The 17,027-nt window shown below is 41.9% G+C and overlaps 1 protein-coding gene across 7 annotated transcripts in view; it reads right to left on the bottom strand.

Annotated features, from left to right (window-relative positions):
• Nucleotides 1-14,714: 14,714 nt before the first annotated feature.
• The window catches only part of LOC132387535 (NACHT, LRR and PYD domains-containing protein 3-like), a 52,675-nt gene continuing 50,362 nt past the window's right edge, over nt 14,715-17,027 (bottom strand). For all 7 annotated transcript variants that reach the window (XM_059959907.1, XM_059959911.1, XM_059959906.1 and 4 more), the window contains 2 exons: nt 16,152-16,337; nt 14,715-14,946 (listed from right to left, as the gene is read on the bottom strand). In XM_059959907.1, coding sequence (XP_059815890.1) covers nt 14,880-14,946; nt 16,152-16,337 — 253 coding nt within the window. In that variant the 3' untranslated portion in view covers nt 14,715-14,879. The remainder of the gene's footprint in view (nt 14,947-16,151; nt 16,338-17,027) is intronic.

The following is a 17,027-nucleotide window of genomic DNA, read 5'->3' as shown; positions in this document are numbered from 1 at the left end:
TACGGGCAACAGGATAGATAAATTCTGGTTAATAGCAAATTGGTCTCCACTATAGTTCAGTACAGGTTATTTGATTGAAACGTGTTGTCTCCTGTGAGCTTTTCACGAGAGCTTCGTTATTTTTTATTCCTCATCTGCTTGTGCACAGTTGCTATGAAAACGACTCCAAGTGCGTTCTTATCGTCGTCGAGTAAGATATGGGAATTCAGGGAGACCTACAGCCTCCCGAGTAATACGAGAAATAAGACCATATAATCATATAACAATCACAGCACGGAAACAGGCCATCTCGGCCCTCCTAGTCCGTGCCGAACTCTTAATCTCACCTAGTCCCACCTACTCGCACTCAGCCCATAACCCTCCACTCCTTTCCTGTAAGGTTTTCTGAAGGTTCTCGGCCTATGCCACATTCCTGTGAGGGTGAGGAAATGATTATTTGGTAGGTGAGTGGGCGGCTGATGAACTGGTGCAGGGGGAAGGTGCTCAGATTTAAGAATCATTGCGATCTCATCCGGGAGAGGTGTAATCTAGTCGAAAGTGATTGATTTCACCTGAATCAGAGCGGTCCCAATATCCTTGCTGGCCGGTTGGCTAGAGTAGTTCGGGATTATTTAACCCGCATGGACAACAGATCTTCCCACCCAGACTTGCGACCTGGAGATGACCTTATTCGACCTAATCGAAGAGGGATATGCTGATATCGGGGCGTTCAAAGGAGATTCACGAGATTCATTCCGTATTATCACACGATGTCCGATTGATAGCTCAATGCCTGGACTCATTGGAATTCGGAGGAATGAGGGCGACCTCATTGAAATATCTTGAATGATGAAAGGTCAAGATAGAGTAAATGTAGACAGCATAGTTACAATGCGGGAGAGTCTAGGGCCGGAGGGCATAGTCTCCGAATAGGAGGACGTCCATCTAGAATCGAGATGAGATGAGGAGGAATTTATTTAGCCAGAGGGTAAATCTGTCGAATTCATTGCCAAGGCCGGCTGTGGAGGTCAGGTCACAGTGAATATTCAAGGCAGAGTTTGACAGATTCTTGATTGATTCAGAGCATGAAGGGCTAAGGGAAGAAGGCAGGATACTGGGGCCGAGAGGAAAATGGATCAGCCATGATGAACTAGTGGAGTAGACACGATGGACCAAATGGCCTAATCCTGCTCCAAAATCTTACGATCTTTTGGATATTGGGATGCGATTCGTCTTGCTCCTGAATCCAGGACCTGGGGAAAAGAAAGGCCGGGGATACGCCTTGGGGACTCAACTAAAGCAAGGTCAACGGAATCTTTATTTTGCGCTCTCTGAAATCATCAGTAGGTAGTCTCGAGATAGCAAGATGTTGTAGACAGTGAAAAGTTACAAGTGTTGAGGCTTTTCGGATTTTCGTGATGAGTTTTTTTCCGGATTACATGGATGTTATCCTTTCAGATTTCAGGAATGTGCTCTTTCCGTATTTTAGGAAGATTAACCGTATGCTTTTCATTGGAGCACTCGTCTTGGGGATTAAAATCACTGAACAGCAATGCAGAACAATGCGACACAGCAACGGACCCCCTGGTCCAAGAGTAGCTTTGCAGTTACGAAAAAAACAACGTTGTGCTGAACTAATTATCCTGGTAATTAGATGTCTAACTGTCCTGATCCTTCCCGTCTGCACTAATAGCCACTTAGCGCGTGGGCAAGTTTTCTGGAGGTCGCTAGTTCGAGCCTTGGCAGAGGCTACGTGTTGAGTCCTTGAGCAAGGCACTTAACCACGCTGCGCCGCGACGACAGACGATGGGTCCTAATGTCCTGCCCTTGGTGGCGTGGAGAGGAGAGACTTGCAGCCTGGGCAACTGCTGTTCTTCCACAACAAAAAGAAAAACAAAACTTGCCCAGGCTTGAAAAAAATCTTTCCAAGGCGCAAATCAATGGTCTACCGTCGGTACTTACGGAGGCCTACTACAATACCCAAATCATTGCAACTGAATTATTTTTCCTCACAGCTGCCGGCGTCGATTCAAAAGCCTGTCTAGCAACACAAACTCTAGCAAAATCTCTGTAAAAAAAATACAGTCAATGCTTTGGGCCGAGAGCCTTCGGCCCAGTCCAAAACACCGACGATTATGTTTAATTCCATAGATGCTACCTGGCCTGCTGAGTCCCTCCACCATTCTGTGTGTGTGGCTTTGAGTTCCATCACCTGTAGATTTTCCCTGGCTTTTGTAATTCGATACTGTTCATAGAGTTCAATTCACAACACACAGGGAATTGAGACAGGACAACGCAGCACAAGGTATTGGAAAAGCGCAATCAAGTTTGAGAATAAGATCCCCTGCATTGCACGCACATTCAGCTGCCGAGGCGGAGCCTCTGAAATGCTGCTAATATATTTCTCCCTACGGCGACTTATATGTCGACCCGGCGAGAAAGACACCGGGCAAATACTCCATGTATGCCTCTCTTAATCTTATAAACACCTATCAAGTCTTCACTCAGCCTTCGCCGCTTCAGAGCAAACAAGCCACGTTCGCCCAACCTCTGCTGTTTCCGAAGCTACATACAGTGTGCACCTATTCCCCAGTTACTCCAGCAGTAGTAGACCAGGTCCCACAGACTGAAGAAGCGGTGGATTTGGCATTCAACGTCTCTTTGAATATCTCGACCTTGTCCTGGCATCGGAAATTGTGAAATTGAACAGGGAATAGAGGAACTCAAAGACGGATACTAAACACGGGAGGCTTTCCCGTCAGTCCTTTACTGTAACGATACGCATAACCTCTATTAAACGATCACTGAACTGCAGGTAAAACTAATTATACTCTTACCTGTGGTAGAAAAGTGGGACTTTCACTTGGCAAAGTTTCAGAGTTTTCCGTAAAGGCAAAGCGACCCTTGTTTTCACTTTCCTCATGAAATCGGCGGAGCCGATTTAAATGGCGCAGCCGGTCGAAGAAGCCGAGCTGGTTTCCTGAAATAGTGATAAGCGATCTGTAAAGATATGAATTATTCCGAATGCTGAACGCTCCGCCCATAGTTATCACAAGGCCCTTGTTTATGTCGCTACTTCTCCAGCTGGTTTCGGCCCTCGCTGCCCCAGGTTGCTCTCTGCTGGTAAAACAAGACAAGTCCATATGTTTTTAATTAGGACGAAACTGAGAACGGGAAGTCATCGGATTCTAGGCGTTTCGCGTAATTCGGAGTGAAGGACCAACTGGACTGTCGTCATTTCTGCTAAAAGGCATTTAAACTGTGCGCGAACTTTTGCTCCACGGAATCGTGACAGGGGCAGCTTTGATGATGAGTTTAATGTCCGGGTTTACGATTGTCCTTTGGGCTTAAATGCCGCCTTGTCCGAATATTTTTGAATTGACTTCTTGGAGCATCGACGCGGTGTCGGATACAAATTTCTCCAACTCATGGTCATTTTGGAAGGAAAGCTGTCATAGTGACGTTTCCCTGGAAAGTTTAATGATAACGACAAATATAATGGGGAAATAAAGTGCATGCCATGTAGCGAATAACCGGGTACTATTTGTTAAGTTATTAGCCGTTTCGATAAGTACGTCAAGAAAACATTGTGAAGCTACATTTCACAGACGGCAGTAGTTTAAGACTATTTCTCTTCGCCTGGTTTGACCAAAATAAGCCGCCAAAATATTAACCTTGGCTGAACAGGCCTCCAGCTATCGGCGACGGATGTTTTGACAGAAAGAATTCCTCCTGGTATGAGACTGCAGTGAGAGTGGTTGAGTGATTATTTATTTTCGGAAATGGGCTAACGTCTTCTTCTTCTTCTTCTTCTTCTTCTTCTTCTTCTTCTTCTTCTTCTTCTTCTTTTCTTCTTCTTCTTCTCTTCTTCCTTCTTCTTCTTCTTCTTCTTCTTCTTCTTCTTCTTCTTCTTCTTCTTCTTCTTCTTCTTCTTCTTCTTCTTCTTCTTCTTCTCCTCTTCTTCCTCCTCTTCTTCCTCCTCTTCTTCCTCTTCTTCTCTTCTTCGCTCTTCTTCTTCTTCTCTTCTTCTCTTCTTCTCTTCTTCTTCTTCTTCTTCTTCTTCTTCTTCTTCTTCTTCTTCTTCTTCTTCTCTTCTTCCTCCTCTTCTTCTCTCTCTTCTTCTTCCTCTCTTCTTCTTCTCTTCTTCTTCTTCTTCTTCTTCTTCTTCTTCTTCTTCTTCTTCTTCTTCTTCTTCTTCTTCTTCTTCTTCTTCTTCTCTCTTCTTCTTCTTCCTCCTCTTCTTCCTCTTCTTCTTCTTCTTCTTCTCTTCTTCTTCTTCTTCTTCTTCTTCTCTTCTTCTTCTTCTTCTTCTTCTTCTCCTCTTCTTCCTCTTCTTCTTCTTCTTCTTCTTCTCTTCTTCTTCTTCTTCTTCTTCTTCTTCTTCTTCTTCTTCTCTTCTACTTCTTCTTCTTCTTCTTCTTCTTCTTCTTCTTCTTCTCTTCTCTTCTTCTTCTTCTTCTTCTTCTTCTTCTTCTTCTTCTTTCTTCTTCTTCTTCTTCTTCTTCTTCACTTCATCTTCTTCTTCTTCTTCTTCTTCTTCTTCTTCTTCTTTCTTCTTTCTTCTTCTTCTTCTTCTTCTTCTTCTTCTTCTTCTTCTTCTTCTTCTTCTTCTCTTCTTCTTCTTCTCATTCTTCTCTTCTTCTTCTTCTCTCTCTCCTCTCTTCTTCTTCTTCTTCTTCTTCTTCTTCTTCTTTCTTCTTCTTCTTCTTCTTCTTCTTCTTCTTCTTCTTCTTCTTCTTTTCTTCTTTCTTTCTTTCTTCTTCTTCTCTTCTTCTTCTTCTTCTTCTTCTTCTTCTTCTTCTTCTTCTCTTCTTCTTCTTCTTCTCTTCTTCTTCTTCTTATTCTTCTTCTTCTTCTTCTTCTTCTTCGTTCTTCTTCTTCTTCTTCTTCTTCTCTTCTTCTTCTTCTTCTTCTTCTTCTTCTCTTCTGCTTCTTCTTCTTCTTCTTCTCTTCTTCTTATTCTTCTTCTTCTTCTTCTTCTTCTTCTTATTCTTCTTCTTCTCTTCTTCTCTTCTTCTTCTTCTTCTTCTTCTTATTCTTCTTCTTCTTCTTCTTCTTCTTCTTCTTCTTCTTCTTCTTCGCTTGCGCCATTAACTCCTGGCGTCGCCTGCAAATTGATCCGATATTGATTGTCCAGATAGGGTGGATTCAGAGAGGTACCGAAGAAACACTGGATTTGCACCGCCAGCACGAACGCTTCCACTGCGGATGGCTGAGGCTCAGTTTGTGTGGGGGCTCGTTGGACTTCAGCAACTTTGAAACAAGTCTCCGGCTTAAACTGAAAATGCTAGAGGTAGTATGAATGAGGCAAGGGGATAAGTGTGATTTTCACACATGCATTATAAAGTAATAATCAACTTATCTGAGAGAAAATAAATTACCATCCATTTCACATTTACACGAAATGAACTGCGCTGTGTTCGTGCATGAGGAATGATAGGGAGACTGGTTCTGTCTTTAAAACACAGGATGGCTGATGGGACAAAGTAAAGGTGGAATAATGAGACAGTAATGACTCTTTCCGCATCATAGGAGGAGCCTCTATGAAGGCATGTCGAAAGATGTTCTTGTTAGTTGTTTTTCTTTTTCCTGCTGCTTGTTCTCCCACCTTGGCAATCCATTTACAAACGTTTCGTCACCTTATCACCTGTTAGCAGGAGGTATCAGTTTTTGTTGTTTTTGCCTTGTTGTCCCAAACCCGATAAAAGTAATTTTCAGCAGACTTAAAACTAATATTTATATATATTTTTAAAAAAATTCTAAACTGGATTTCTCTTCATCTTGCCTAAAATCTAAACGTCTCCTCAAATCCTTTATTGTTTCTGCCTCTGCCACTCTGAACATGAATAAAGAATAATTGGTCCATGTAACACAGTCGCACTCCAGAGCCAGTCAGTCGTTCTAATTTGCTGCGAACAGACAGTCAAAGGAGGGAGACAGTTCCTACAAACCTACTCGTCCGCGTTGAACGCTGTTGCCCAGCAAGCTGCTCCCATGGGCGCGCGTTTGCCCCACAATCCTCCGAAAACTTCGCCTATTCCTTTACTTTGTACAAGCTTTTAAAATTTGCTAATGTGCCTGCCTCAACCACTATTGCTTGCAGCTCATTCCAACTATGTACCTGCCCTCATGCAATAAATTTGCACTTGATGTGCCTTCTATAAAAATTCCGTCCAATAGTTTAAGAGCATAAGACCATAAGGTACAGAAGCAGAGGTAGACCATTCGGCCCATCGAGTCTGCTCCGTCATTCAATCGTGGATTGATCCAATTATCCCAGTCTTCCCCACTGCCCTGCTTTCACCCCTTACCCTTTGAGGCCTTGGATAATTAAGAACCTATCTAACTCTGCCTCAAAAGCAACCAATGACTCGGCCGTCAAAGCTGCTCGTGGCAACAAATTCCACAGATACACCACCCTCTCACTAAATTAATTTCTCCGCATCTCAGTTCTAAAAGGACGTCATTCAATCCTGAAGCTTTACCCTATTTCCATACCATGGAAAATAGCTTTGCCGTATCTAATCTGTTCAGGTCTTTTAACATTTGGAATGTTTCTATAAATTCCCTCCTCACTCTCTCGAACTCCAGGGAATACAGCCCAGCAGCTGCCAGACGTTCCCCATACGGTAACCCTTTCATTCCTGGCACCATTCTCGTGAAGCTTCTCTGAACTCTTTCCAATGTCAGTGTATCCTTTCTGAATTAAGGAGCCCAAAACTGCACACAGCACTCCAGGTGTGATGTCACAAGTGTCTTATAGAGCCTCAACATCACATCCCTGCTCTTGTACAGTATTCTATACCTCTCGAAATGAATGCCAAAATTGCAATCGCCTTCTTCACAGCCTATTCAACCTGGAGGTTAAAATCCCCAACGATTTATCTTTTCTGACAGGCAAATTTTAAATCTGCCGTGACTTGGATGGGAGTTCCATTTAATAATTGTAAGTAATTCCCAATGACAATTGTCCAGAGCAGCATCATTGTCGGGATTAGTTTTAAATGAGGTCTGACACCGAGATGGGTGTGAACTCGTCCTGACCGCACACAAAGGTAGAATCCGGAAGAAAGATCAATCCATTCAGTAAACGAGCCGGATTGTCGGAGGACGACATTTCATTAAGAGTTACCTGTGGCTATAATTCATTAGGAGTTTGAGAAGCTTAACTTGCTAAATAAAACACTTGAAAGCTTCTACAATTGTACCGTGCAGAGTGTTCTGACTGTCTGTATCACGGTATAGTATTGTATGGGGGCGGGGGCGGGGGGGGGGGGGTTGTTGAGCTGCTGCACAAGATCAAAGGAAGCTGCCGAAATGTCAGCTCAATCATGGGTACAGAAAAATCAATCAGTTTCTTGCTGCAGGAGTCAGTTTTTTCATACTGAGCAGGCAAATTTGCTTACTTTAGTAGATATATCTCCCAACTCACTGAGAGATTATCCATTGAGAGTCATGCCACTTAGTAAAGTTACACGGTAGTGTTTGTTAGTTATATGCTCTGGGAAGGTTTTCCTGATCTGAAACATTTACCTCCACACAGACATGTTCAGACCGGCCGAGTATTTCACGAATGTTGTCCTTTCGTTCCAGTTACAGCTAGTAGCCTCCTGCTAGGATACTCTGAAGCGAGGTTGATTTGAGGTCATTTATAAACTAAATATAAACATAAAGGAGAGAACACAGAAGAGTACAACGCAGGATCATGCATTCCCACCCACGATTTCAGCGTCCAGCAAGATGTAGAATTTAACTTATCTCATCTGTGAGCACAGGATCCGTATCGTCCTGATTCGGGCAAGCCTGGAACCTCTTGAACGCCTCTAAAGCATCCGGGGTTCATAGGGTTACAGAATGCTCCATGCAGCACACAAAGACGCCCTTCGGCGCAGCTAATCACTGCCGAAATAATAATTTTCCCCGTCCAGACAACCTGCGCCAGAAGCTGAGCTTCAAATTTCTCTTAAATGTTGAACTCGAAACCACATCCAGCACTTCCAATGGCATCTCATTCTGCACTCTAAACTGCCTTTGAGTGAAGACGTTTCCTCTCATGTTCCCCTTAAACACCACATTTCAACCTGAAGAGGAGATCTCAATTTCCAGCTTCACCCAACCTCAGTAGGAACAAATCTATTTGCACTTACCCCGTCGATAAACCAAACCACCGCGCCCATTAATTTTGTATACCGCTGTCAAATCTCCCCTAATTTCACATTTCACATTTCGACCTGAAGAAATTATTACAATTTCTAGCCTCACCCCATCTCAGTGGGGAACAATCTGCTTGCATTTCCCTATAAGTACAACATCACTCTCCCAACCTGCCATCCATAATTATATATACCTCTGTCAATTCTCACCGAATACGCTCCAGGCAAGAAAGCCCCAAACTGATCCATCTTCCCCTTCATCTCACGTACGCAAGTACTGGCAGCGTCATTGTAAATTGTCTTTGCACTCTTTCACGGTTATCGACAAGACATCCAAATTAGACCTCACTAACACCTGAGATAACTTCTAAAAAACATCCCAGCTCCTGTGTTCAAAATTGGTTGATTTATGATGGTTAATGGGCCAAAAGCTTTCTTTACGATGCTATGTAGCTGTGAAACCACATTGAATAAATGATGGATCTATATTCCCAGATCCCTCTGTTGTATCATCTTTCACTATTACCTTTAGGAGGGCCACATTCACAGTCACCCACGATTACCTATGTAAAATGAAATACTTGTGCCAAATGTCCGTGGTAAAGTTTCCCCCACACATAAGAAATCCACTTCGGTATTTCAGATTTCAGGTTTTATTTGGAATTTTAAAAAAAACCCAGAGTAATGGAAAGAATAATACAGAGGCCTCGTAGGATACAGCGTTTGGCACATCCAAATTTTTTTATATTACTACTGATCAGCTAATATAAGAGCCGTTTTATATTGTACAATAGATGATATTGCTGCTCCTATCTAGGTGATTATGGAGAAATCATCCTTACAATTTAACTCCTCGTCGGTAATATATGCGAAACTGCCACTGTCACAGCCTGTATCTTGTTTCACACTGAATCCAGTTGCAATGTACTCCATTAAAATCTGGTTCCAATTTTGAACTTAATAACCTCTCACTCGCTGCACCAGTAGCGGAAAATTACATGTTCACCCCATCAATAGTGGATATCGTGTTTGATACTTGGTCTAAGCACTGTAATACTTCATTGTATAATCTCTACACTGCCGGCAATTTTGCCTCTTTTGAATAGCGAGTTGAGAAATCTGTGATCCCTAGTTCACATTTCTATAGATATTTACAACTCAGAAGCTTTATAGCCTCTCATCTTGAGTGCGTTCTCTATTGTTCCCCTTCATCGCTCTTAGATTCAGTCCTTAAGTGCAAAATTGACGTGAAACAATCTGGAAGCAAAATCTATGAGCTACTTAAAGTAGTTAATCCTGGAAATTTGTATTCATTAAAACATAAATCGGAAGAGGATATTGAGGAACAAGTTCAATATGACATATGGCAAAAATAAAACAATCTACAGAATTTATTCATCCTCTGTGTGTCTTAGACATGTTGTTGTTTAGTTTAAATTTGTGCACTGTTGACATTGGTCTGAAGTTAGATTGGCTAAGGTTAATAAAGATCTTGACCCAATGTCTGACAGAAGTAAATATTTCCCGTCTACAATCTGCCATATGTTTTGGTCAGGTCCAAAACTAATAAATTACTGGGGTTTGATCTTTGAAACTTTTTCAAAAAATTTTTGGACAATTAATTGCACCACCTTGGTCAATAGCACTATTTGGAGTGCTTTCTCAGAAGGTTAAACTCAGTAAATTCCAAACCGATCTCATCGCTTTTTTTGTTTATTTCTTGCCAGAAGGCTCTGCTTGTGCAAATGGAAAGAATCATTCCCTCCACGATATGGACATTGGATCAAATATATCATGTACTTTGTAAAATTTGAGAAGATCCGCCTTTCGGTCAGTGGGCAGCATGATTTAACACCACTTGGCAACCTTTTTTAAGCATTGTCAGAAATATAGATGCTGGAAAACTTATTTGAATGTGCAATCTGCTCTATCTTTATATGTACACAAGACCTTTGTATCTATTTGACTGGTCTGGCTGGTTTTATTTGTTCTTGTGAATTGAGGGGTGGGGGTTTCTTTTGTAACTGGTATAAAGCGGTTGGTTGCATTATAACATACGTTCTGCTACTTTTCTTTGTTAATAGAAATACTTTGATCAAAAATATGTCTTCTGGGATTTTGAGTGACCTCGACTAATATGAACGATCTTTCCAACCAACAAAACAGATATAATCACACTGGTCATTCATTATTCGGTCAGCAACAGAGCAGCTTTAGAAACACTTGATTTCTTGAATACAGTCAGGACTTTTTTTCAGCACCTTGGTGTAAATGAATCAACGGCCGTGGCATATTGCCAACCGGTTGAGTAGTAATTTAGAAATAAATCAGGAAATCTGCAAGTTTGTTGAATCTATTTTATTCCGTGGCAAAACAAGTACAGACAACGAAGCATATTTCCATGTGGGTAAATCGGTGTATAGTTTCTTGACTTTCGGCCATTTCTATCAGAATTCATTTTTGTTTTTGTTCATTTTTAATTCACAGAATGCAGTGGGATTTAAAATCACACGAAGTTGACAATTATCAACATTCAGTTTAACTGCTGTCAAACACTACAGTTCACCTCCATTTCCCTTGAAATTTTACGGACAAACTTTTTTTAAACGTTTTTAGTTGCATGGCGACAGACATTTTGCAAATGGGCAACACTTGCCTTTTGTTAGTCTGCTTCTACAAATCCCCGTAAACTGCAGTTATTAAGCCTTTTTTTGGTAATAAAAGGAACAAATTAGCTGCTTCAGTAATTAATAACCACAGCCCTATATAAAACTTACCATGTTTAAGTAAAAGCATTGAAAAGTTTGTTTATCAGCAACTTAGTAGTTTTATTTGGCATGTCGCAACTGTATGGATGCTTTCCAGTCTGGATTTCGACAGCACCACAGCACTGAGTCTGTTCTCTTTAAGATTTAAAATGAAATTCCCTCAAACCATGACGATGAATTTAACTTCAGTTTTGGTTTCACTGGATCGCCCGGAAATCTGGTTGGCACTTTCCGGTACAGTCCAAAAGCTGTTTAAATCATTTTTACAGGACAGGGACTACTTGGTATTGATTGATAGCAGCATATGTGACTGAACAAAAATGACATGTGGAGTGCCTCAAGGGCCCACATTAGGGCTGATTCTGTTTAACATATGCATGTTCCCTCTACCTTAAGTTATAGTAGACAGAGAAATAACAGATCTAATTTAGAGGGTGACACTCAGATTTATATAACCGTGTCATCAAGTGACTATGAATTCATACAATCGTTGAAAATTTTGTATTCAGCCAATCACTGATTGGATGAGCCAGCATTTCCCAACAGTTAAACAAATATGAATCTGAAGTAACGAAAATAAACGGATTATACGTCAGTGCTCACTGTGAATTCCTGTCGTTAGAGATCACAGACTAAGCAAGAAGCATTGATGTTGTGATGTACTCCGATGTGAATTTTAATTGCCACATTAACAAAATTACACAGTCACCATACGGCCATCTTAAAATATAGTGTGAATTGTAGGACTTATGTCTCAGCAAGATCTAGTAAAACTCATCAATCCATGCATTTACTTTTAGTCGGCTTGACTACTGTAATAGCGTTTTTACAGGTCGCTGAAAAAATTCCCCGGACATCTGCAGCTCATTCAGAACCCTGCCGCCAGAATCCTCACAAAGAATCAGAAAGAAGAACACCACTACACTCGCATCACAGCATTCACTTTAAAATATTACTATTGGTTTATAAAGCACAGAATGGACCCGGGCCAAAATATGACTATGATCTCTTGCTGCATTATGAAACCTCCTGAGAAATCAGATCGTCTACTTACTGTCCCCAGAGTTAAATTAAATATGCAATAACTTTTAGATATTCTGCCCACGTATCTGGAATAACCTTCCAGAGGATCTGTTCAGCCCCAACGTTAATCTCTTTTAAATCAAGGATTAAAACTTTTCCTTTGGCAGTAGCTGATAATTAAAATCTACTGCACTGTAACTTCTATTTATCATATCTATTTTGTATCTATTTCTCTTATATATTATCAGAAATTTGATGTTTGATTTAAAATCTTATTCTACATAAAGCACATTGAACCGCCTTCTGTTTGAAAAGTGCAATACTAATAAACTTGTTCGCTTCTATCGTTTGCTTTCTGTTCCCCGAGGCTAAATGACCGTCATGACACCTAACAGAAGAATGAACTGGTTTATATCTCATTTCAGCTGGAGAAAATTGGGTAATAGTTCATTTGGAGGTTAAATGTTATTGCATCTCCATCATTTAATGCTCATTTGCAAAGTGAGTCTCGCGCACCGGTAGATAAGAGAGAAAAATCACAACCGACCGGTGATTAGCCCCAGCAAGTGACAACGTGATCAAGCAAAGCGAGAGACGATAAGATCATTTTAGAGACCTTACAGACATTCACCGTTTTTCATCAACACCTTCCCTTTTCTGAGGCAGAAAGGCAGGTCCTTAGTAAAGTTTGACCTTTGTCCCGCTGCGCCAATACTTCAGTGAGTTTCGCGCCTGCCGCGACGCTGATACTTTCTTCCGCCACCTGTCTCTCCGAGTCTATTTCTCTGGCAAGGACATTCCACCCACAATTATGACACCATCTTCCGTTTTCAATCTTCCACCTCTTCCTGGATTACTCCTCCTGTTTTTCTGACCTCAATAACTGGCGACGGGGGATCAACCGTCTCGACATCAACACTCCTCACTTCAAATCCGACCTCACTTCTTCCGAACGGTCTGTTCTTCATTCTCTCCGCCCACATCCCAACCTCACCATCAAACTCGCAGATAGGTGATGTAGTAGTCTGGAGTACTGACCTCTCCCTTACAAAGACCCAGCAAAAACTCTCAGACAAACCCGCCGACCAGGACCTTAACAGGGCGAACCAGTCAATTTATGTAGTGAATTAATGAAGGGGAAAACCTGGAAGTTGACCTAGAAGAAGTCATTAGGAAAGAAAAGCTGGAGATAAGTTCAGTGAACACTTAACTGGAGGCTGGCCAATCTCTAACGGCTGCTTTTCAGGTCAGGGTGCAACAAGATGGTGGAGTAACTGAGCCCCAGATTGAGATGGCCAGGAAGCGTGAGTCAAATCTGCTGAGGCTGTTGCGAGAGTTGGAGGAGCCAGTGAAGAAGCTGACGTCTCAATTGCAGGAGGCTGAAGAGGCTTCAGGAGCAGTCCAGGCCATGTGTTTCAGTTTGGAGAAAGTCCGATACCGATCGGAGAAATGAGGAAGAATGCGGAATCGAAGGATGTGTGGTACATGCTGCCTTTTTCTAACTTCCCCTTGATTGAGGAAGAGACTTTTGACCCTTCTCCCACGGAGTCAGGTGTAGCGGGGTGGGCTAGCTGTGGGCAGTCTGGGTTACAGCGGGGCCCGGGACACATGACAGGGGGCACAATTTACAGTGGGCACATGAGTGAGAGATTGAGAGAGGAGTTGGCAAGCGGACCCAAGGGATCTCCAGTTGTGTCTGAGCTTGGAGGGTTTAGGTGAGGGGGTGAGGGGGTACGGAGGTCTCAGAGGGTTAGGAAAGTCCCAGATAAGTTGACCTATGTAGAGGTCTACTGTTTGGGGAGCAGTGTCACTGTTTGTAACTGGATTGGGCTTTTGTTTCTGCAGGAAGGGTTGGCGAGTTATTTAGCAGTCATGAGGACGTGACTTTTGTTGGTGAGGAGGAGAGCGTAAGGGGGCTTCTTCTTTATGTTATCGCGTATGTTAATCAAAATGGCTTTTTGTTTTGTTAAAAGTAAGAATGCTTCTTTGTTAGGATAACTGGAGAGGGAGTGCTTTCTCTCGTAGCTTTGTTTGGGTTAAAATTACTGATAACGAGAATTGTATTCATTTGTTAACCAATTGTGATAGATGTTATTCTCTCTTCTGGGTCTGTAATCAGTTGTTGGCGGGCTTTTGGGGAGTCGGAGCGAGGGGGTGAGAGAGAGAGAGGATGCGATGCTATAAGCTGGGCGACGTAACAGACCCCGAGCAGGGGCTCCGCCGCCAGGTTTTTCGGCGAGGAGAGGAGACGAAGACAGACATGCCGAGGGTGCTTGGTTGATCACTTCGGGTGGTCCTGAGCAACGAGTCAATGAGGTCTGAGGGAATCGAATGGTGGCCAGAAGACATCAGTAATTGAGCTCCAACGGTTGTGCACAAAGCGGTTTGTACTTTGATAAGTTTGGCGCCTTTAACTTTTCTATTAAATTTTCTCTATTAAGTACATAGTTCCAGTAAGATCTATAAAGTGAACTCATTTCATGTCATATGGTGTACTGTCTGTTATTTGGTGTGTTGGGGACATGACCCAGCATCGACACAATCTGATTTCCCAGTTTGGCGGGACAGAAGCGAGCTGAGCGAGCCTGAGGCTTACTGGGGGTTACATTAGAAATTGAGTTGGTAGCCATGGGCACTCACATGTGTCCCAGCGGTGTCTGCCTCCATGTCGGCGAAGTGGAATAGTCTATGTTCGTACACCATGGTTCTACCCACTGCTGTTAATTAATATGTATACAGCAGAGTTGGAAACTAATTGAGGATATAATTGAGATCAAGCAACAAGCAAATATTTCTGATGTACTGCATGTATTTTTTTTTCAGTTCGTTGACGATATCAAACACTCTGGCATTATTTTCAAACTGCACTAGACTGAATCGTTCACATCAAATTACTTTGAATTACATTACACGAAATGTCTTGTATTCATGTAAATAAAGTTAACATTTTTGACGTTCAGTCAGTTATTAAGTTAAGAAGGTTTGGTGTAGTGTCCAGTACATCATGTTCATCGCGTTGCCATCTGTTAAAAAGAAATATAATTAGAATTCAAAGGGAGTAGATACTGGATATTGTTTGGATATGATTATTGAAATTATTTTTCCTTAAAAATTACACTTTTATATTGAGACCCTGGAAGAATTTTTATGCCATATTTTAAAATAATTAATATTTTATCTTAAATGACGGAGGCGGAGCGAAGTTCTGATGGCGCTAAACAATGACTCCTTTGCTTGCACTATTCGGAAACATTTTTCCAACTTTAATATCTGTATCTTTCCCTTTCAGGGATCTTCGCAAGACCGTGACTTAGCGTTAGGCGCTGACTTCGGTTCTTTGCGGGAATGGGAACCATACTCGGGGTTTCAAGACCTGCTGTTGTTGTCCGGCACATCAAGAACTCGGCCTGAAAGATTGGCTCGTATTTGGAATCCGAAGATCTCAGGGCCCTGGAGATGGGAGGATCGAGGGTCGGTGTCACGACAGCAGACCCGTGTGTTGTCGGGGGTGTTTGGATATCTGCTGTGTGCCTAGAGATCCAGGATCTTTGCGATCTTCAGGCACAGGGCTCAGAAAAAGCGACATAACGGACCTTTAACATCGTAACCCACCGGGTTGATAGTTATGTCTCCCCGCTGGCTGGGAAAATGGGGTCATCACTTTCTCCTTTATTAGAGAGAGGGAGAGAACCTGCAGTATATCAAATTACTGGGTGAATCCCGAAGTCCTTGGGGTAAATGCAAGTCTGTGTCTTTCCTATTGCCTTGCTCATGTTTGAGCGCTTTGTAGCGGGTGCTGATACGCTTTTTCTCCCGGTGAGGGGATGGGAAATTGTGGCTTGTCGCCACTTACGCGCTGTAGGGAGGGGAGCTGAAGTTCTTATCTTTAACTGTCATCCATTCTTTAGGGCACTTCTCTGTTTTCTTGGATGTTTGCGACAGAAAACCATATCAGGATGTATATTGTATACATTTTCCTGACATTAAATTGGACCTTTCAATAAATGTCGTGTTTTTGTGTTTTTTTTTAATTTTTAAAATTTTCCTTCCCAGCTATGTTTAATTAATTATATAAAAAAAGGTAAATGCACTTGATTACTTTCTGCTGAGTGCTACTATTTTAACGTGATTAACACGTTATATTAAAAGACAATAAACACAGTGGGTTCTTTTTAATTTTCTTTCCAAATTGTATTTGATTAACGTACATGAACAAAGACAAACGCACCTGATTTCTTTCTGCTGATTATCGTAATTATCCACATGATGTTTCAGTCTTTCAGGAGTAAATTGATTGTCATGTTGCCCATCCTGATGGGAATTATTCAGGTTCAGCAGCGTTAGCGAACGATTTGTACGCAGAGCAGAGAAAAGTGCTCCTAGGCAATCATCTGTAAGATGGTTGGATTTCAGCCTGTATGGACAGCAAAATAGGATTAAAATCTCAGCAAACATCTACACACACACACACACACACACACACACACAAAGCCTCATACACATGCAGATGACGTCTGAATATCTTCATATTTTCGCTCATTCAAATCTATAATTTATCAGCGTATATTTTATCTAAATACACAGATATAATGGAACAACTAGCTAACTTCTGAGGATGTCTACGAACTAGGCAGCATTTAAACAAAGGTGATATTTCAGACTGAAACACTAGGCTTGGACAATGAGAGGAGAGGGAAGATATCAACTCGCTTGTCCAATTATCTGTGGTTGCATCTGTTTTAGACATCCGTTCCCCCAGTTGACAGTCTCTTTGTATCCACATCATCTATAAATTCTACTTCTGTCTGCAATCTCACTTTAGCCCAGCCAGCTTCATCTCCCCCCTTTCCTTCACTTCTTGTCTATTTGCACTTGGCATCTTTTTTCATCTGTTTGTGAGGTTTGATCCCTCTGTCAATTCGATGTATCCACCTTATCAATAACCATCCCGATTTCCACCTGTGATATTTCAGGCTTGCCACTCATCTAACTCTCTCCATCAGGGCTCGAACATCTTCAATCAACACTCTCATTCTGAATGCATGGTCGCAACCAGAATCTTTCCTGAGAGAGATACTGTCTGGCCTACTAATTTTTGCAGAAG

This window comes from Hypanus sabinus, unplaced genomic scaffold, assembly GCF_030144855.1.
Source record: "Hypanus sabinus isolate sHypSab1 unplaced genomic scaffold, sHypSab1.hap1 scaffold_196, whole genome shotgun sequence".
Classification (NCBI taxonomy): Eukaryota; Metazoa; Chordata; class Chondrichthyes; order Myliobatiformes; family Dasyatidae; genus Hypanus; species Hypanus sabinus.
This window is presented reverse-complemented; position numbering and strand designations above follow the sequence as displayed.